The 14,461-nt window shown below is 43.1% G+C and overlaps 2 protein-coding genes across 2 annotated transcripts in view; one reads left to right on the top strand and one right to left on the bottom strand.

The window, feature by feature from the left end:
• Positions 1-14,461, top strand: part of LOC146612739 (uncharacterized) — a 485,503-nt gene that overhangs the window by 37,231 nt on the left and 433,811 nt on the right. The gene's annotated exons all lie outside the window — the stretch shown is intronic.
• Positions 3,524-12,472, bottom strand: LOC146612749 (uncharacterized). Its single transcript, XM_085377395.1, has 4 exons — positions 12,266-12,472; positions 7,959-8,339; positions 5,742-6,086; positions 3,524-4,798 (listed from the first exon to the last, which is right to left on the bottom strand). Exons 1-4 carry the CDS (start codon positions 12,435-12,437, stop codon positions 3,732-3,734), a joined length of 1,965 nt encoding a protein of 654 aa, XP_085233521.1. The 5' UTR covers positions 12,438-12,472; the 3' UTR covers positions 3,524-3,731.

Here is a 14,461-nt window from a genome sequence, read left to right as displayed (position 1 = left end):
GCTCTACAAGGGCCTGATATCCACTTACGAGGACGTTATACTGCCACTGTTCTATCGACATTTTAAACAAATATCCTCATATGTGGCTCTGATTTTTCTTAGAAACAAAAATCAGGTTTAAAAAAATCTGGTAATTCTTTGTTTTTACATTCATCAGGTCCCAATCAGCCCAAATATCAAAGAGAAATTAAAAACGCTGCTGTGGAAGAGTTCGGGTCTTAGGAGGTTAAAGTCCTTCACATTTAATAAAACAAACAACATAGAAGAGCTGAGCTTCAGTAAATGAAACATGAATGAAAATGAAACACAAAGAATGTTATGGAACCAGGTATGGCGCGAGGCAGAAACATCCCATTGTGTAGGTTCAGACTTTTTAACTAACAGATGTCAGCGTGTGAGAGTAAACGGCTGTTTTTCCAATCAGCTGAATTCTTCTGGTTCACCACAGGGATGTTGTCTCTCTCCCCTACTGTATATTTTGTACACCAATGACTGTCGGAGTACACAGCCTAACAGGCATTTCATTAAATATGTGGATGACACAGTCATGGTGAAGAATATTCCCATAGGCCTGTTGTGGATGAGTTTGTTTCTTGGTGCAATCGGTCATTCTTAAAGATCAACACCTTGAAAACTGAGGACCTGGTAACTGACTCCAGGAGGACATCCCCCCATCCTGCACTAACAGTAGTAAACAGTGCAGCCATTGAACTGGTGGACAGTTGGAAGTAAGTTTGTTCTCGATCATGCTCTGTCCTTTGAGTCACATCTTGATGCTACAGTGAAAAAGATCCAACAACAGCTGCACGTTTTAAGGAGATTGAAAGTTTTTAATGTTTCATGTGAAATGATGAACCTTTTTTAAAATAAAGGTTTGATTGAATCTGTTTTACTGTTTTGTATCATTGCTTGGTTTGGTGATCAGACTTGGTAACTTGGTTACAATATTTAAGTGCATATTAGAAGTCATTGTCCATTTGGCCCAGCTGGTTCCATTTTCTATTTTTATTTTATGATTAAAAAGACAAATTAGGAAGATTTTTTTTTTTAAATTTCTTTGATGGACATTTGAACCGACAGGCGTCACACGCTGTTTCACCACAGAGTTTAATCCTTCAGTCAATTCAAATCTACCAGCTTGTTTGCAAATCTGCTGCTCCACACACACAAATACAAATAACTTATTTTACTTTTTATTGCTAGTTTTTAAGTCTCTCTTCATGTATTGTGTTGTAATTCCTGTGTACTGGCTTTGTGAAACATGGATTCATAATGTTAAAGGCATGCTAAACAATAAACCATATATATGTGTGTGTGTGTGTGTATACACACACACACACACACACATATATATATATAAACACCAGGAGTCAGGTTCTGGAAATTCTTCTGGTGTCTCCACATTTATAGCTCATCTAATCTGGAAACATATCTGACTCTGAGTCTCACTTTTAGCTGAGTGATGGAGAACATTTGGCTCGTTGTGTTTGCACACAGTGCAAAGTGCTCCATCCTCCCTCCTCACAGGGATTCAACTGCTGCTAACAGTCTGTGAACCAGGAGGAAGAGGAAGTGAGAGAAGTGAGACTCAAAGAGGAGACAGAGGGCGACATCATCCAGTAGGCGGGGCTCTCCTTCTGCACTGTGTTCAACCATTGTGTCAATAATAAGTGCTGCTGTGAAGAGAACAATTCTCAGACTGAATGTTGAACATCAGCTAGTTTCTCCTGTTGATTTAAACCTTGTTGTACAGATGGAACATTGGCTGTGGATTATTCTTGCTGCTCTTTTCTTTGGTGAGATACAAACATCAACATGTTTCCTCTGCTTAAATAAATGTGTGAGTCTGATTAATGGTGAGTTTTTAATCATGTTTATTGATCCATGTCTTCCTCTGCATGTTCTGTTCTTCCTCAGAGTGTAAAGGAGAAGACAAAGTGATCCAGGAACAAGGAGATGTCATTGCTGCTGAAGGAGACACAGTTACACTTTACTGCAAATACGAAACAACTTCTGCATACGCATATTTGTTCTGGTACAAACAGGACGTGAACGACTATCCGAAATATGTTTTACGGCGAGATGCTTCTGGAACTGAAAACGCTCAAGAGTTCCCGAAGGACAGATTTGATGCTGAACTCAACAAGACATCAGTTTCTCTGAAGATCCAGAAGCTTCAGCTGTCTGACTCTGCTGTGTACTACTGTGCTCTGCAGCCCACAGTGACAGGAAACAGCAAAACTCTGTACAAAAACCTTTGGAGCAAAGACAACAGAATACTCCACAACATCCACTAGAGGGAGCCACACACTGTTAAACCTCTGATTCTTGTGTCATTGGACTGATGACAAAGACAACAGAGAAATGAAGCAGTAAAGATCAGAGACAGAGACAGAGCTGCTGTGGAAGCACAAAACTGTTAGAAGAAAAAACCCTTTATTTATAACAAAATGTTTCTAACAGCTTTGAACATCTACAGTTTGTTCATGTCTCCTTTAAAACTCAAACAGTTAAAAAAAAGAAGAAAAAGGAAAAATTAAAGCTGTTTTAAAGAAATTAAATTCTTTGACACTTTCAACGCTCCAAAATCTGAACCCACAATTCACAAATAACCACGAGACGGAAAAACAAGAACACACATTTCTATCAGTGAGAGATTGTCTCATACCTGCTGGTTTAAATGACACTCAGACGCACACAGAAACCAAAGTAACGATGAAAAGGTTTGTGTGACTGTTACAGCTGCTGTTCGAAAACTGCAGATGGATGACACCAGGTGAAAAACTACTTCTCCACTTCAATATTTACACCACCATTATAAATTTAAAATGTCAGAAAATGATCCAAAAGCTGCTGGAGAAAATCACTGAAAACGTGTTGAACGTACAAATAACTGGAATCTCTGAGAGGTCGATATAATGCTATTAGAAAAGTTAAAGTCCTTTTCCAGAGTGTCAAAGAAATCTCCCAAAACAAGAAATTAGGATAAAAAAAATGAAAGAACAAAATCACAGGATGCGGCCCCGAGGCAGATCCAGAACAATTACACCTCTCGCCTGACTTGGGAATACCTGAGTGTTCCCCCGAAGGAGGTCTGAGCTTCTCTGCTCAGGCTACTGTCCCAAACCCAGCAGCAGAAGATGGATGAACTCAGTCCTGCTGGTCAGTCAGACAGGTTCTCAGTGCATCCAACCAACCACAGCAAGAAGACTTTAAACATGGCTTTCTCCAAAAGGAAAAGGAATCTAACATGTAATATATTCTAAAAGACGCGTTATGTTTTCATTAGGGCAGTGGTTCTTAAAATGTGGTATGCGTACCACTGGTGACATGTTAAAAACACAACAGCCTTAATAAATGCAGAGTAGTTTGTTCATACGTCATCACTTAAAGATTGGATATCCCACCTGCTGAGAATGTTTTAATGCAGTACAGTTGTTATTGTCACCTGTCACATCCTGTTTATGACAGTTCTAATAAATAACATTCATATAAGAAACTGCATGTGGTGTTTAATAGGTGTATACTACTGTACTCTAATGTTGGTCAAAGGCTGGTAATTTAAGAGCCATATATTTTATGTGGTGGTACTCACTGTGAAAAGAAACCCTGCATTAGAGAAACAAAGCTTCATCGCAGAACGGAAAATCAAAATCAAATGAAGAACACAGTTTTACACGTGACAACATCAAAATAGTTGTTGGTAGATACTTGTTTTCTCCACAAAACTTTCAGCACTGCAGCTTCTGCTGGTTGTGTGTTTTCATGTGAAACAACAAATGATGACTCTGGCGGAACATTTTCCCACAGGTTTTACAGTGATACGGCTTCTCTCCCGTGTGGATCGCGTTGTGGCTTTTTAGCGATGTTGACAGAGTAAATCTTTCCCCGCAGGTCTCGCAAACATACGGTTTCTCTCCTGTGTGCGTTCTCATGTGGCGCAGCAGGTTACTGCGTTTAATGAACGTTTTCCCACATAACTGGCAAGAATGAGGCCTCTCTCCTGTGTGGATCACTTTGTGTAATTTAAGTGACGATGATTCGGAAAAACATTTCCCACAGTGATCGCACTGGTGCAGCTTCTCTCCTCTGTGGCTTCGCATGTGGCCCAACAAATGACTACTCTGACTGAAAGTCTTTTCACACATTGTGCAGGAATACGGCCTCTCACCGGTGTGGATTCTCAGGTGGATCATCAGATTCCCGCGTTGCCTAAAAGTTTTGCCACATATGTGGCAGGAAAACAACCTCTCTCCTGTGTGGACAGTCATGTGGCGCAGCAAAGTGCTCTTCTGAGCAAAACTTTTCTCACATGTATTACAGGTGAATGGTTTCTCACCTGTGTGGATTTTGTAATGCTCCTTCATTTGGCACTTTTTCTTAAAAGACTTTCCACAAATGTCACACTGGAGAGATTTTCGACCCGTGTCAGTGTTACACCGACTTGCTGATGGTGGGAATTCTTCAGAATTGTTGCTCTGACTTCTGTTTACATGAAGTTTTGACTCTGGATTTCCAGAGTCTGAATCGCCCTTCTTCCCTCCTTCCTGATCTCGGCTCTCAGCTGCAGCAGAGCCGTGAGTGAGGAGCTGGTCACGGTTTGCTTCTGATTCACTGTGGTCACTTTTGCTGTGAGCAGGAGTCACCGTAGAAGTTTTCGTCTCTGTCACTACGGACTGCTCTCCCTCCTGACTGCTGCAGAGTTTGTTCTGTTCCTCTGTGCGCTGTGGAGGTTCTGGTTCCCCCTGGTCCAATCTGGAGCTCCTGTCCTGGTTCCTGAGCTGCTGCTGTGGGAGGTCTGCAGGGACAATAGGAGCCCAGAAAAAGAAAAGCAGTGAAATACATTGTTCCTTTAATCATGTTCGGGGTAATGAACATGCTGTATCATCTTTAGGTGGAAACTAGCGAGCTAACTCCCTGCTAACTTCGAACTTGGTTAAACTTCATAAATTCTGTTTTCGTGGATGCCTGAATGTTAAACTTAACTGTTACAGCTGATAGAGCAGCCACACTGATTATTTTATTAAAGATTAAAGGATTTAGACAGTTTGTAACTCTGTGACGCCGCAGTGATCGTTTGACCCGGAAGACAGCTACAGTCTGACTGGAATCACTCTACAAGAGATTGTTGAAGGTCTCAAATAACTGCTGTCTATTTTATCAATGCAGACTAACAGCTAACACGTCTCCACCAGTTTAAATGAGGCTTTGTTGGTGGATTTATTCTGTTTATATTCTGAAAGAACAGGAAGGTTACTGAGTGCAAATGTAATCCGGTCTTTAAGTCTGACGTCACCAGCCGTGTCTGCGCTCAAACTGCGCTGCAGGTCCATAAATCAAACGATCACTGAGAGTTACAAACGGTCTAAAGTCTTTAGACCGATTGTAACTCTCACTGACGTCATATATACACATCTTACTATATGTACTAGAGCTTTTCTATATTTTCATCCTGTGTCGAGCCAACTGTAATGAAACTGTGTGCCTTGTACACTTGCTGTACACTGAATGACAACAAAAGCATGTCTTTAAGCACCAAGCCAACAACATTAACCAAACAACACTCGTAGGTTTGCAGCTGACATGGATCCACTCGTTTTATACATACTTTGAGTCTAATGCTGAAACTCTTTAATTATAACAATACTTCATGGTATTTCTCTCTGAAAAATAACTGCAGCTGCATCATAAATTGTGTAACAGGGCTCTGATTAGGACCAGACCATCAGAGTGAGACTCACCTGTTCTGTGCACATCTGTCTCAGCACTGGTGGTGACGTCCAGCTCTCTGGGCTGATGGTTGATGTCTTTCTCGATCTGGGTAGAATTATTTAAAACTTTGAATGCTTCTCTGGATTCAGTCCCAACAAACACACTGGAGTCAGAGTGAGTGGCGTTACTGAGGTCACTTTCCTCGTAAGTAGCAGTCACCGTAAAGGTATCCGTCTCCTCCTCCAGTCCCAGCTGCTCTCCCTGCTGACTGCTGCACAGTTCCTCCTGTTGCTCTTTAATCTGTGGAGGTTCTGGTTCCTCCTGGTCCAATCTGGAGCTCCTGTCCTGGTTCCTGAGCTGCTGCTGTGGGAGGTCTGCAGGGACAATAGGAGCCCAGAAAAAGAAAAGCAGTGAAATACATTGTTCCTTTAATCATGTTCGGGGTAATGAACATGCTGTATCATCTTTAGGTGGAAACTAGCGAGCTAACTCCCTGCTAACTTCGAACTTGGTTAAACTTCATAAATTCTGTTTTCGTGGATGCCTGAATGTTAAACTTAACTGTTACAGCTGATAGAGCAGCCACACTGATTATTTTATTAAAGATTAAAGGATTTAAGATAAGATAGAACTTTATTAATCCCTCGGGTGGGTTCCTCTGGGAAATTCGACTTCCAAAAAGCACAGCAACGACCGAAGTTACAGTTACAGAATTGTTATATATATATATATACACACACACACACACACACACACACACACACACACACACACACACACACATACATATATAAATACAGAGACAAATATAAATAAAATATACAAAGGGGATAAATAGAATAAATAGGAATAAAAAATAAAAATACAAGTGAATTGCACATTTCAAGTATTGAGTCTATTGCACTGTTGACTATTTACAAAAAGTATTGCACAAGGTATTGCACAGTGAGGTGAAGAGGCACTACAGCTTAGTTGTTCCCCCCTCCTTTGTCCTCCTGTCTCCCCTCCCTCTCCCCTCCAGAGAGGAGTTAAACAGTCTGATGGCGTGTGGGACAAAGGAGTTTTTAAGTCTGTTAGTTCTTGTCTTTGGGAGAAGCAACCTGTCACTGAACAGACTCTTCTGGTTGTTAATGGCCGTGTGCAGAGGATGCCCAGCATTGTTCATAATGTCCAGCAGTTTCTTTAATGTCCTTTTCTCTGCCACTGTCACCAGAGTGTCCAGCTTCATGCCGACCACAGAGCTAGCCCTCCTGATCAGTTTCTCCAGCCTGGATGAGTCCCTCTTTGCTGTGCTGCTCCCCCAGCACACCACAGCATAGAAAAGTACTCCAGCAACCACCGACTGGTAAAACATCCTCAGGAGCTTCCTGCAGATGTTAAAAGACCTCAGCCTCCTGAGGAAGTACAGTCGGCTTTGGGCTTTTTTATACAGGTGCTCTGTGTTGCATGACCAGTCCAGTTTATTGTCCACCCACAGCCCGAGGTACTTGTACTTGTTGACCACCTCTACCTCCTCCCCCTCTATCTGAACCGGCAGTGGACCTTCTCTGGACCTCCCGATTTAGACAGTTTGTAACTCTGTGACGCCGCAGTGATCGTTTGACCCGGAAGACAGCTACAGTCTGACTGGAATCACTCTACAAGAGATTGTTGAAGGTCTCAAATAACTGCTGTCTATTTTATCAATGCAGACTAACAGCTAACACGTCTCCACCAGTTTAAATGAGGCTTTGTTGGTGGATTTATTCTGTTTATATTCTGAAAGAACAGGAAGGTTACTGAGTGCAAATGTAATCCGGTCTTTAAGTCTGACGTCACCAGCCGTGTCTGCGCTCAAACTGCGCTGCAGGTCCATAAATCAAACGATCACTGAGAGTTACAACTCTCATTGTAACTCTCACTGACGTCATATATACACATCTTACTATATGTACTAGAGCTTTTCTATATTTTCATCCTGTGTCGAGCCAACTGTAATGAAACTGTGTGCCTTGTACACTTGCTGTACACTGAATGACAACAAAAGCATGTCTTTAAGCACCAAGCCAACAACATTAACCAAACAACACTCGTAGGTTTGCAGCTGACATGGATCCACTCGTTTTATACATACTTTGAGTCTAATGCTGAAACTCTTTAATTATAACAATACTTCATGGTATTTCTCTCTGAAAAATAACTGCAGCTGCATCATAAATTGTGTAACAGGGCTCTGATTAGGACCAGACCATCAGAGTGAGACTCACCTGTTCTGTGCACATCTGTCTCAGCACTGGTGGTGACGTCCAGCTCTCTGGGCTGATGGTTGATGTCTTTCTCGATCTGGGTAGAATTATTTAAAACTTTGAATGCTTCTCTGGATTCAGTCCCAACAAACACACTGGAGTCAGAGTGAGTGGCGTTACTGAGGTCGCTTTCCTCGTAAGTAGCAGTCACCGTAAAGGTATCCGTCTCCTCCTCCAGTCCCAGCTGCTCTCCCTCCTGACTGCTGCACAGTTCCTCCTGTTGCTCTTTAATCTGTGGAGGTTCTGGTTCCTCCTGCTCCACACTGGAGCTCCTCTCCTGGTCCCAGAGCTGCTGCTCAGGGAGAACCTCCTCCTCTCTGCAGAGGAGTCGCAGTGGGAGGTCTGGAAGTAGAAAAGGACACAAAAAAGAAATAAATAATATTATAAAAAGGCAAATACTCCGACACACACACACAAGCTTTCAAAGTTACTACACGGAGAAAAGCCAAAACAGAGAATACACGCGTGCTGAAAAAAGGCCTCTGAGTCGCTTATAGTGTGTCTATACTGCACAATGTACACATGTGGATAACACGGGTCGGTTATGTAGAAGAAGAAGAGGAATTCTGGAGTAAGTTGGATGAAGCAGTACTGAGTGTCTGCAGGGGGAGAGAGAGTTCAACAAACATGTAAGTGAAGGGAGGAGAGGTGATGAGGAGGCGCTGGGTAGGAGTGCCTTTAAAGAAAGGATAGAAAAGGTTGTGTTGAACTTTAACAAGAGGGAGGAACACAGAGGGATGTATGAGACTGCAGGAAGGTGCACACAGGTGAACTCCATCTTATACAGAAGGTGAAATCTGAAGGAGACATAGCTGGGGGCATCAGATGGAAGTCTGCAAGATAACTTTGGAAATCAATAAGAGGAAGTGAGAGAAGACAGAGGAAGGGAATAAATGGTGGAAGCTGCTCCGAGCTCAGGAGGAGCTGAGACGGACTCCGAGTGGCAGGGAAGAGTTCCCAGACGACTGGAAAGCACAGCTGACATGCTGAGGGAAACTCTCAGGAAGGGTTTGTGTATAGTACATATTGTGTATCTGTACAGAGGAGAGAGAAGGAGGAGGTTTGCTGGAAAGAGGGAAAATTTCTCCTGGAGCAAATATTCCGTCATACCAGAAAGTGTTTTGGAAAAGAGAGCGAAAAGGTCATGTGTTCTCCTGTGTGGACGGAGCAGGAAGGAGGCGCTGTTGTTGTCTCAGCTAAATGAGTGAGTGTGTCAGTACATACGATTAAAACTTAAGCACCAATGTCTTTAAAACAAACCCCAAAACACAGCCACTGATGTACAACACAGAACAGAGAAACTCCTTCTGATTGGTCAGCATTTACGTCACAGACACAAACTGTGATTGGACACTTTGAGTGCATCCAACAATCCACAGCAGAAACACACTGACTGTGATCCAGGGCAGCACGGTGCTGTGGTGGGTAGCACTGTTGCCTCACAGCAAGACGCTCCTGAGTTTGAATCCACCCCCTGCTCACGGCCCTGTGTGGAGTTAGCATGTTCTCCCCGTGTTTGAGTGGGTTCTCTGGATCCCTCCCAGTCCAAACACGTGCACTTAGTGGGGTTAGGTTAACTGGTGATGCTAAACGGCCTGCCCAGGGTGTACCTCTCCTGTGGTAGCTGGGATACGAATGAAATGAATGAAACTCTCCTGCTTCATAATGACGACACAGTCCGGACAAAGAGCAACCAGAAGCTTTTCTACAACTTTACACGACAAAGAGTTGAGCGGACAGACCTCAGCAGAAAAGCTTCTTTGTTTTTTCTCTCATATGCGGATTAAATGCGTAGTTAAACTTTCCAGGGGCAGGAGGACGCTCACCGGTCCGGTGTTCCAGATCTACTGGCGTTTAGATCAACTGGCGTTGGTCGAACAGATGTGTGGCAGTCTTGCGTTTCAGGAGCTGCTACCGACAAACCAGCAAAAAAACGCCAAATGTGTCACCTGTGACACTTGTGAGGTTGTCTCAAACACACTCCGTCAGTCTTGATGCTGTTGAACAACAAAATGTTTAAAATGTGGCGAGTTTACCTGGTGATGTCCTCATGCGCGACGCGATCGCGAAAACAGCAAACAAGTAACACCACGCCGATGTTGTTCACAGGACAGCAAGAGTCAACGATCGGGAGACTCTTGTCGTCGTTATCGTTCCCCTCGCACGGTTTATTTCTCCGGTTTCAGCGTTTTTGCTTCACAACTACAGCGAGCAGTTTACTTTGTGCACTAACATGGACTCGAGTCAACCAGCGCCACCTCTGGCCACGTGCCACAGCCTACAGCCAGATCAGCCTGTGACACATCTGCACCACGTTTGAATTCGTGTCATGCACATTTGTACCTTTCAATTGTGTCTGTTTGTGCGTCATGCAAATAAACCTTTGAAATTAATGAAATGATATCATATATTCCTTATTGGCCTACATTTGTACAAAATGCCAAATGACATACACATAAGAATCACCATCCTGATATCAATACTTTTGCCCATACGAAAAATGTCGTGAACACACTAATATTTCACCAGTGTTGTAACATCACATGTCGTTAGCGTAGTCTGCCTGTGTCTTTTCTCTGCAAACAAACATGTTAGAGTTGGTTGTGATATACAGTCTGCATAAGTGTGGTCAATCTAATAAACATTTATAAGGAGATGGCAGTTACTGTGAATGTACAGCAGTTACACAGTGATTAGTAATAAACAGTCAGACAATGACTCTGACAATCTCATTCAATCTTGCAGACTGAATGCACCTTCTGTGGAAAGTGGTACCACACAGTGTGTGTGGACGTCCCCTGTGCAGAAGGCGACTACAAATGTTGTGGGTGCTAAATAAACAGAAACAATTGATCCCTGTTGTCTTTGCTTACTGATTGTTTTCAGTGTTGACAATCCACATTGCTGGCATTGCATCTTTCAACATGTTTGTGGGCAGATTTGGATGTACCAGGGGTAAGTGCAGCCACTCAGCCTCTACTCAATGTGATCATAGCAGCAGGTGCAGATGTGTCACAAGTTAATCTAGTAGTGGGCTATGGTCATGTGTTAGTGGTGGGAACAGTCATATCCACTCACTCTCACTGGCTGTTTATTACTAATCACTGTGTAACTGCTGTGGATTCACAGTAACTGCCGTCTCCTTACAAATCTTCATTGGATTAACCACACTTATACAGACTGTATATAACTCCAGCCATGTTGATGAATTGCCTATATTGGCTGGAAATATTCATTTTCAGGGAAAAGACACAGACAGACGATGCTTACAGGATGTGATGTGACAACACTAATGAAATATTGATGTGTCATATTTGTCCAAGGCGTATTTCATTGTTATGGAAAAAGAGAATATCAAAATCATGATGACCAATTGGAGTGGTGATTTCTATGACTTTGTGTATATAATTTGGGATTTTGAACAAATGTAGGCTGATAATAAATATATGATATCATTTCATTCATTTCAAAGGTTTATTTGCATGACGCACAAACAGACACAATTGAAAGGTACAAATGTGCATGACACGAATTAAAACGTGGTGCAGATGTGTGTCACAGGCTGATCTGGCTGTAGGCTGTGGCACGTGGCCAGAGGTGGCGCTGGTTGACTCGAGTCCATGTTAGTGCACAAAGTAAACTGCTCGCTGTAGTTGTGGAGCAAAAACGCTGAAACCGGAGAAATAAACCGTGCGAGGGGAACGATAACGACGACAAGAGTCTCCCGATCGTTGACTCTTGCTGTCCTGTGAACAACATCGGCGTGGTATTACTTGTTTGCTGTTTTCGCGATCGCGTCGCGCATGAGGACATCACCAGGTAAACTCGCCACATTTTTAAACATTTTGTTGTTCAACAGCATCAAGACTGACGGAGTGTGTTTGAGACAACCTCACAAGTGTCACAGGTGACACATTTGGCGTTTTTTTTGCTGGTTTGTCGGTAGCAGCTCCTGAAACGCAAGACTGCCACACATCTGTTCGACCAACGCCAGTTGATCTAAACGCCAGTAGATCTGGAACACCGGGGGCTTTTCGGCACATGGGCCCCCCTCTGAACCAGACTCACAAATCTTCTAATCCTAACTTTGTTTCACTAAATAATCAGGAGAGAAATCCAGGCTGATTTAAGCGCCTGCTGTTTGCATGGAGCGCAGCGCAGTCCTGTCCTCTGTTTGCTCTTTGTTAGCTCACATCTCCAAAAAGTCCTCACAATCAGAAACGTCCCGCAGAGCTGTGATCAGGATCCTCCCTCAGAGGGACACTCACCTGTCCTGTGCAGCTTGATTTGGGGTTTCCAGGTGATATCCAGCAGTCTGCGCTGACGGTCGATCTCTTCCTCGTACTGGACGATCGTTTTTTCAAACTCCAAGAATATTTGTTCAGCAGCAGCAGTTAGTCGCTCGTTGATGAACTCTCTCAGATACTGAACTGAAGGCATCGTTGCTGCCGCAGCTCACACACTCAGCTCACACACTCAGCTCACACAACAACAACACAACAGTCCCTGTGCTCAGGCACACACACGTGGAAAGCTAACGGTATTAGCGCCTTTCCTTTGTTTTCTTCCGCCTGGTGTCACGTGGTGAGCTTCCGGTGTTCCAGATCTACTGGCGTTTAGATCAACTGGCGTTGGTCGAACAGATGTGTGGCAGTCTTGCGTTTCAGGAGCTGCTACCGACAAACCAGCAAAAAAACACCAAATGTGTCATCTGTGACACTTGTGAGGTTGTCTCAAACACACTCCGTCAGTCTTGATGCTGTTGAACAACAAAATGTTTAAAATGTGGCGAGTTTACCTGGTGATATCCTCACGCGCGACGCGATCGCGAAAACAGCAAACAAGTAACACCACGCCGATGTTGTTCACAGGACAGCAAGAGTCAACGATCGGGAGACTCTTGTCGTCGTTATCGTTCCCCTCGCACGGTTTATTTCTCCGGTTTCAGCGTTTTTGCTTCACAACTACAGCGAGCAGTTTACTTTGTGCACTAACATGGAGTCGAGTCAACCAGCGCCACCTCTGGCCACGTGCCACAGCCTACAGCCAGATCAGCCTGTGACACACATCTGCAGCACGTTTGAATTCGTGTCATGCACATTTGTACCTTTCAATTGTGTGTTTGTGCGTCATGCAAATGAACCTTTGACAAGAATGAAATGACACTAATATTTCACTAGTGTTGTAACATCACATGTCGTTGGCGTAGTCTGTCTGTGTCTTTTCTCTGCGAACAAACATGTTAGAGTTGGTTGTGATATACAGTCTGTATAAGTGTGGTTACTCTAATGATCATTTGTAAGGAGATGGCAGTTACTGTGAATGTACAGCAGGTGATCAGTAATAAACAGTCAGACAATGACTCTGACAATCTCATTCAATCTTGCAGACTGAATGCACCTTCTGTGGAAAGTGGTACCACACAGTGTGTGTGGACGTCCCCTGTGCAGAAGGCGACTACAGATGTTGTGGGTGCTAAATAAACAGAAACAAATGATCCCTGTTGTCTGTGCTTACTGATGTTTTTAGTGTTGACAATCCACATTGCTGGAATTGCATCTGTCAACATGTTTGTGGGTAGATCTGGATGTACCAGGGGTAAGTGCAGCCACTCAGCCTCTACTCATCATAGCAGCAGGTGTAGATGTGTCACAAGTTAATCTAGTAGTGGGCTATGGTAGTAGTGGACTGACCTCCATTTGAAACTGCTCTAGCTGCTGTGTGATAGTGGATCTGCTACAAATTGAAGATCATAAGAAAGTTTTGGAAATTAACCCTTGTACTATGTTGAAGAACAAACAATTGACATTGATTTTGTTGCAGGTCATTTTGACCCGTACTGTGTAAATCCACTCAGAATTATCCAAAAACTGCAATAAAACAATAGCAACTTTATTTCCCATCAGATAAACATGTAGAACACAGACATACAACAGTTAGACTTTCCATAACTATTTTAGGAACAGTTTGGTTTTTCGTTCTTACAAACACATTTCTGTTGAACTTGCCCGACGTTCTCAGTTTTTCAATGCTCAACATTTTCAATTTTGTCCACATGATGGACAGAATGTAACTGTGTGCTTTCTGCAGATGTGCTTCTTGCATTCCTCACAGAAAGTGCTTGTTTTCAAACAGGAATCTTCCTAACTAAGATTTAAAACAAAAGATTTCTACGTCTCCTCCAGTCTCACAAACAGATGACAAACCAAGCGACACACCTGAGTCACTGACTTTCTTAAATCCACTCACTCTCACTGGCTGTTTATTACTAATCACTGTGTAACTGCTGTGAATTCACAGTAACTGCCGTCTCCTTACAAATCTTCATTGGATTAACCACACTTATACAGACTGTATATAACTCCAGCCATGTTGATGAATTGCCTATATTGGCTGGAAATATTAATTTCCAGGTAAAAGACACAGACAGACGATGCTTACAGGATGTGATGTGACAACACTAA

The sequence above is a fragment of the Diplotaxodon limnothrissa genome, linkage group LG18 (assembly GCF_057381915.1).
Source record: "Diplotaxodon limnothrissa isolate DT_005_m linkage group LG18, D_limnothrissa_male_GT1.1, whole genome shotgun sequence".
NCBI classification, from domain to species: domain Eukaryota; kingdom Metazoa; phylum Chordata; class Actinopteri; order Cichliformes; family Cichlidae; genus Diplotaxodon; species Diplotaxodon limnothrissa.
The sequence above is the reverse complement of the archived record's forward strand: the minus strand, read 5'-3'. Positions and strand labels throughout refer to the sequence as shown.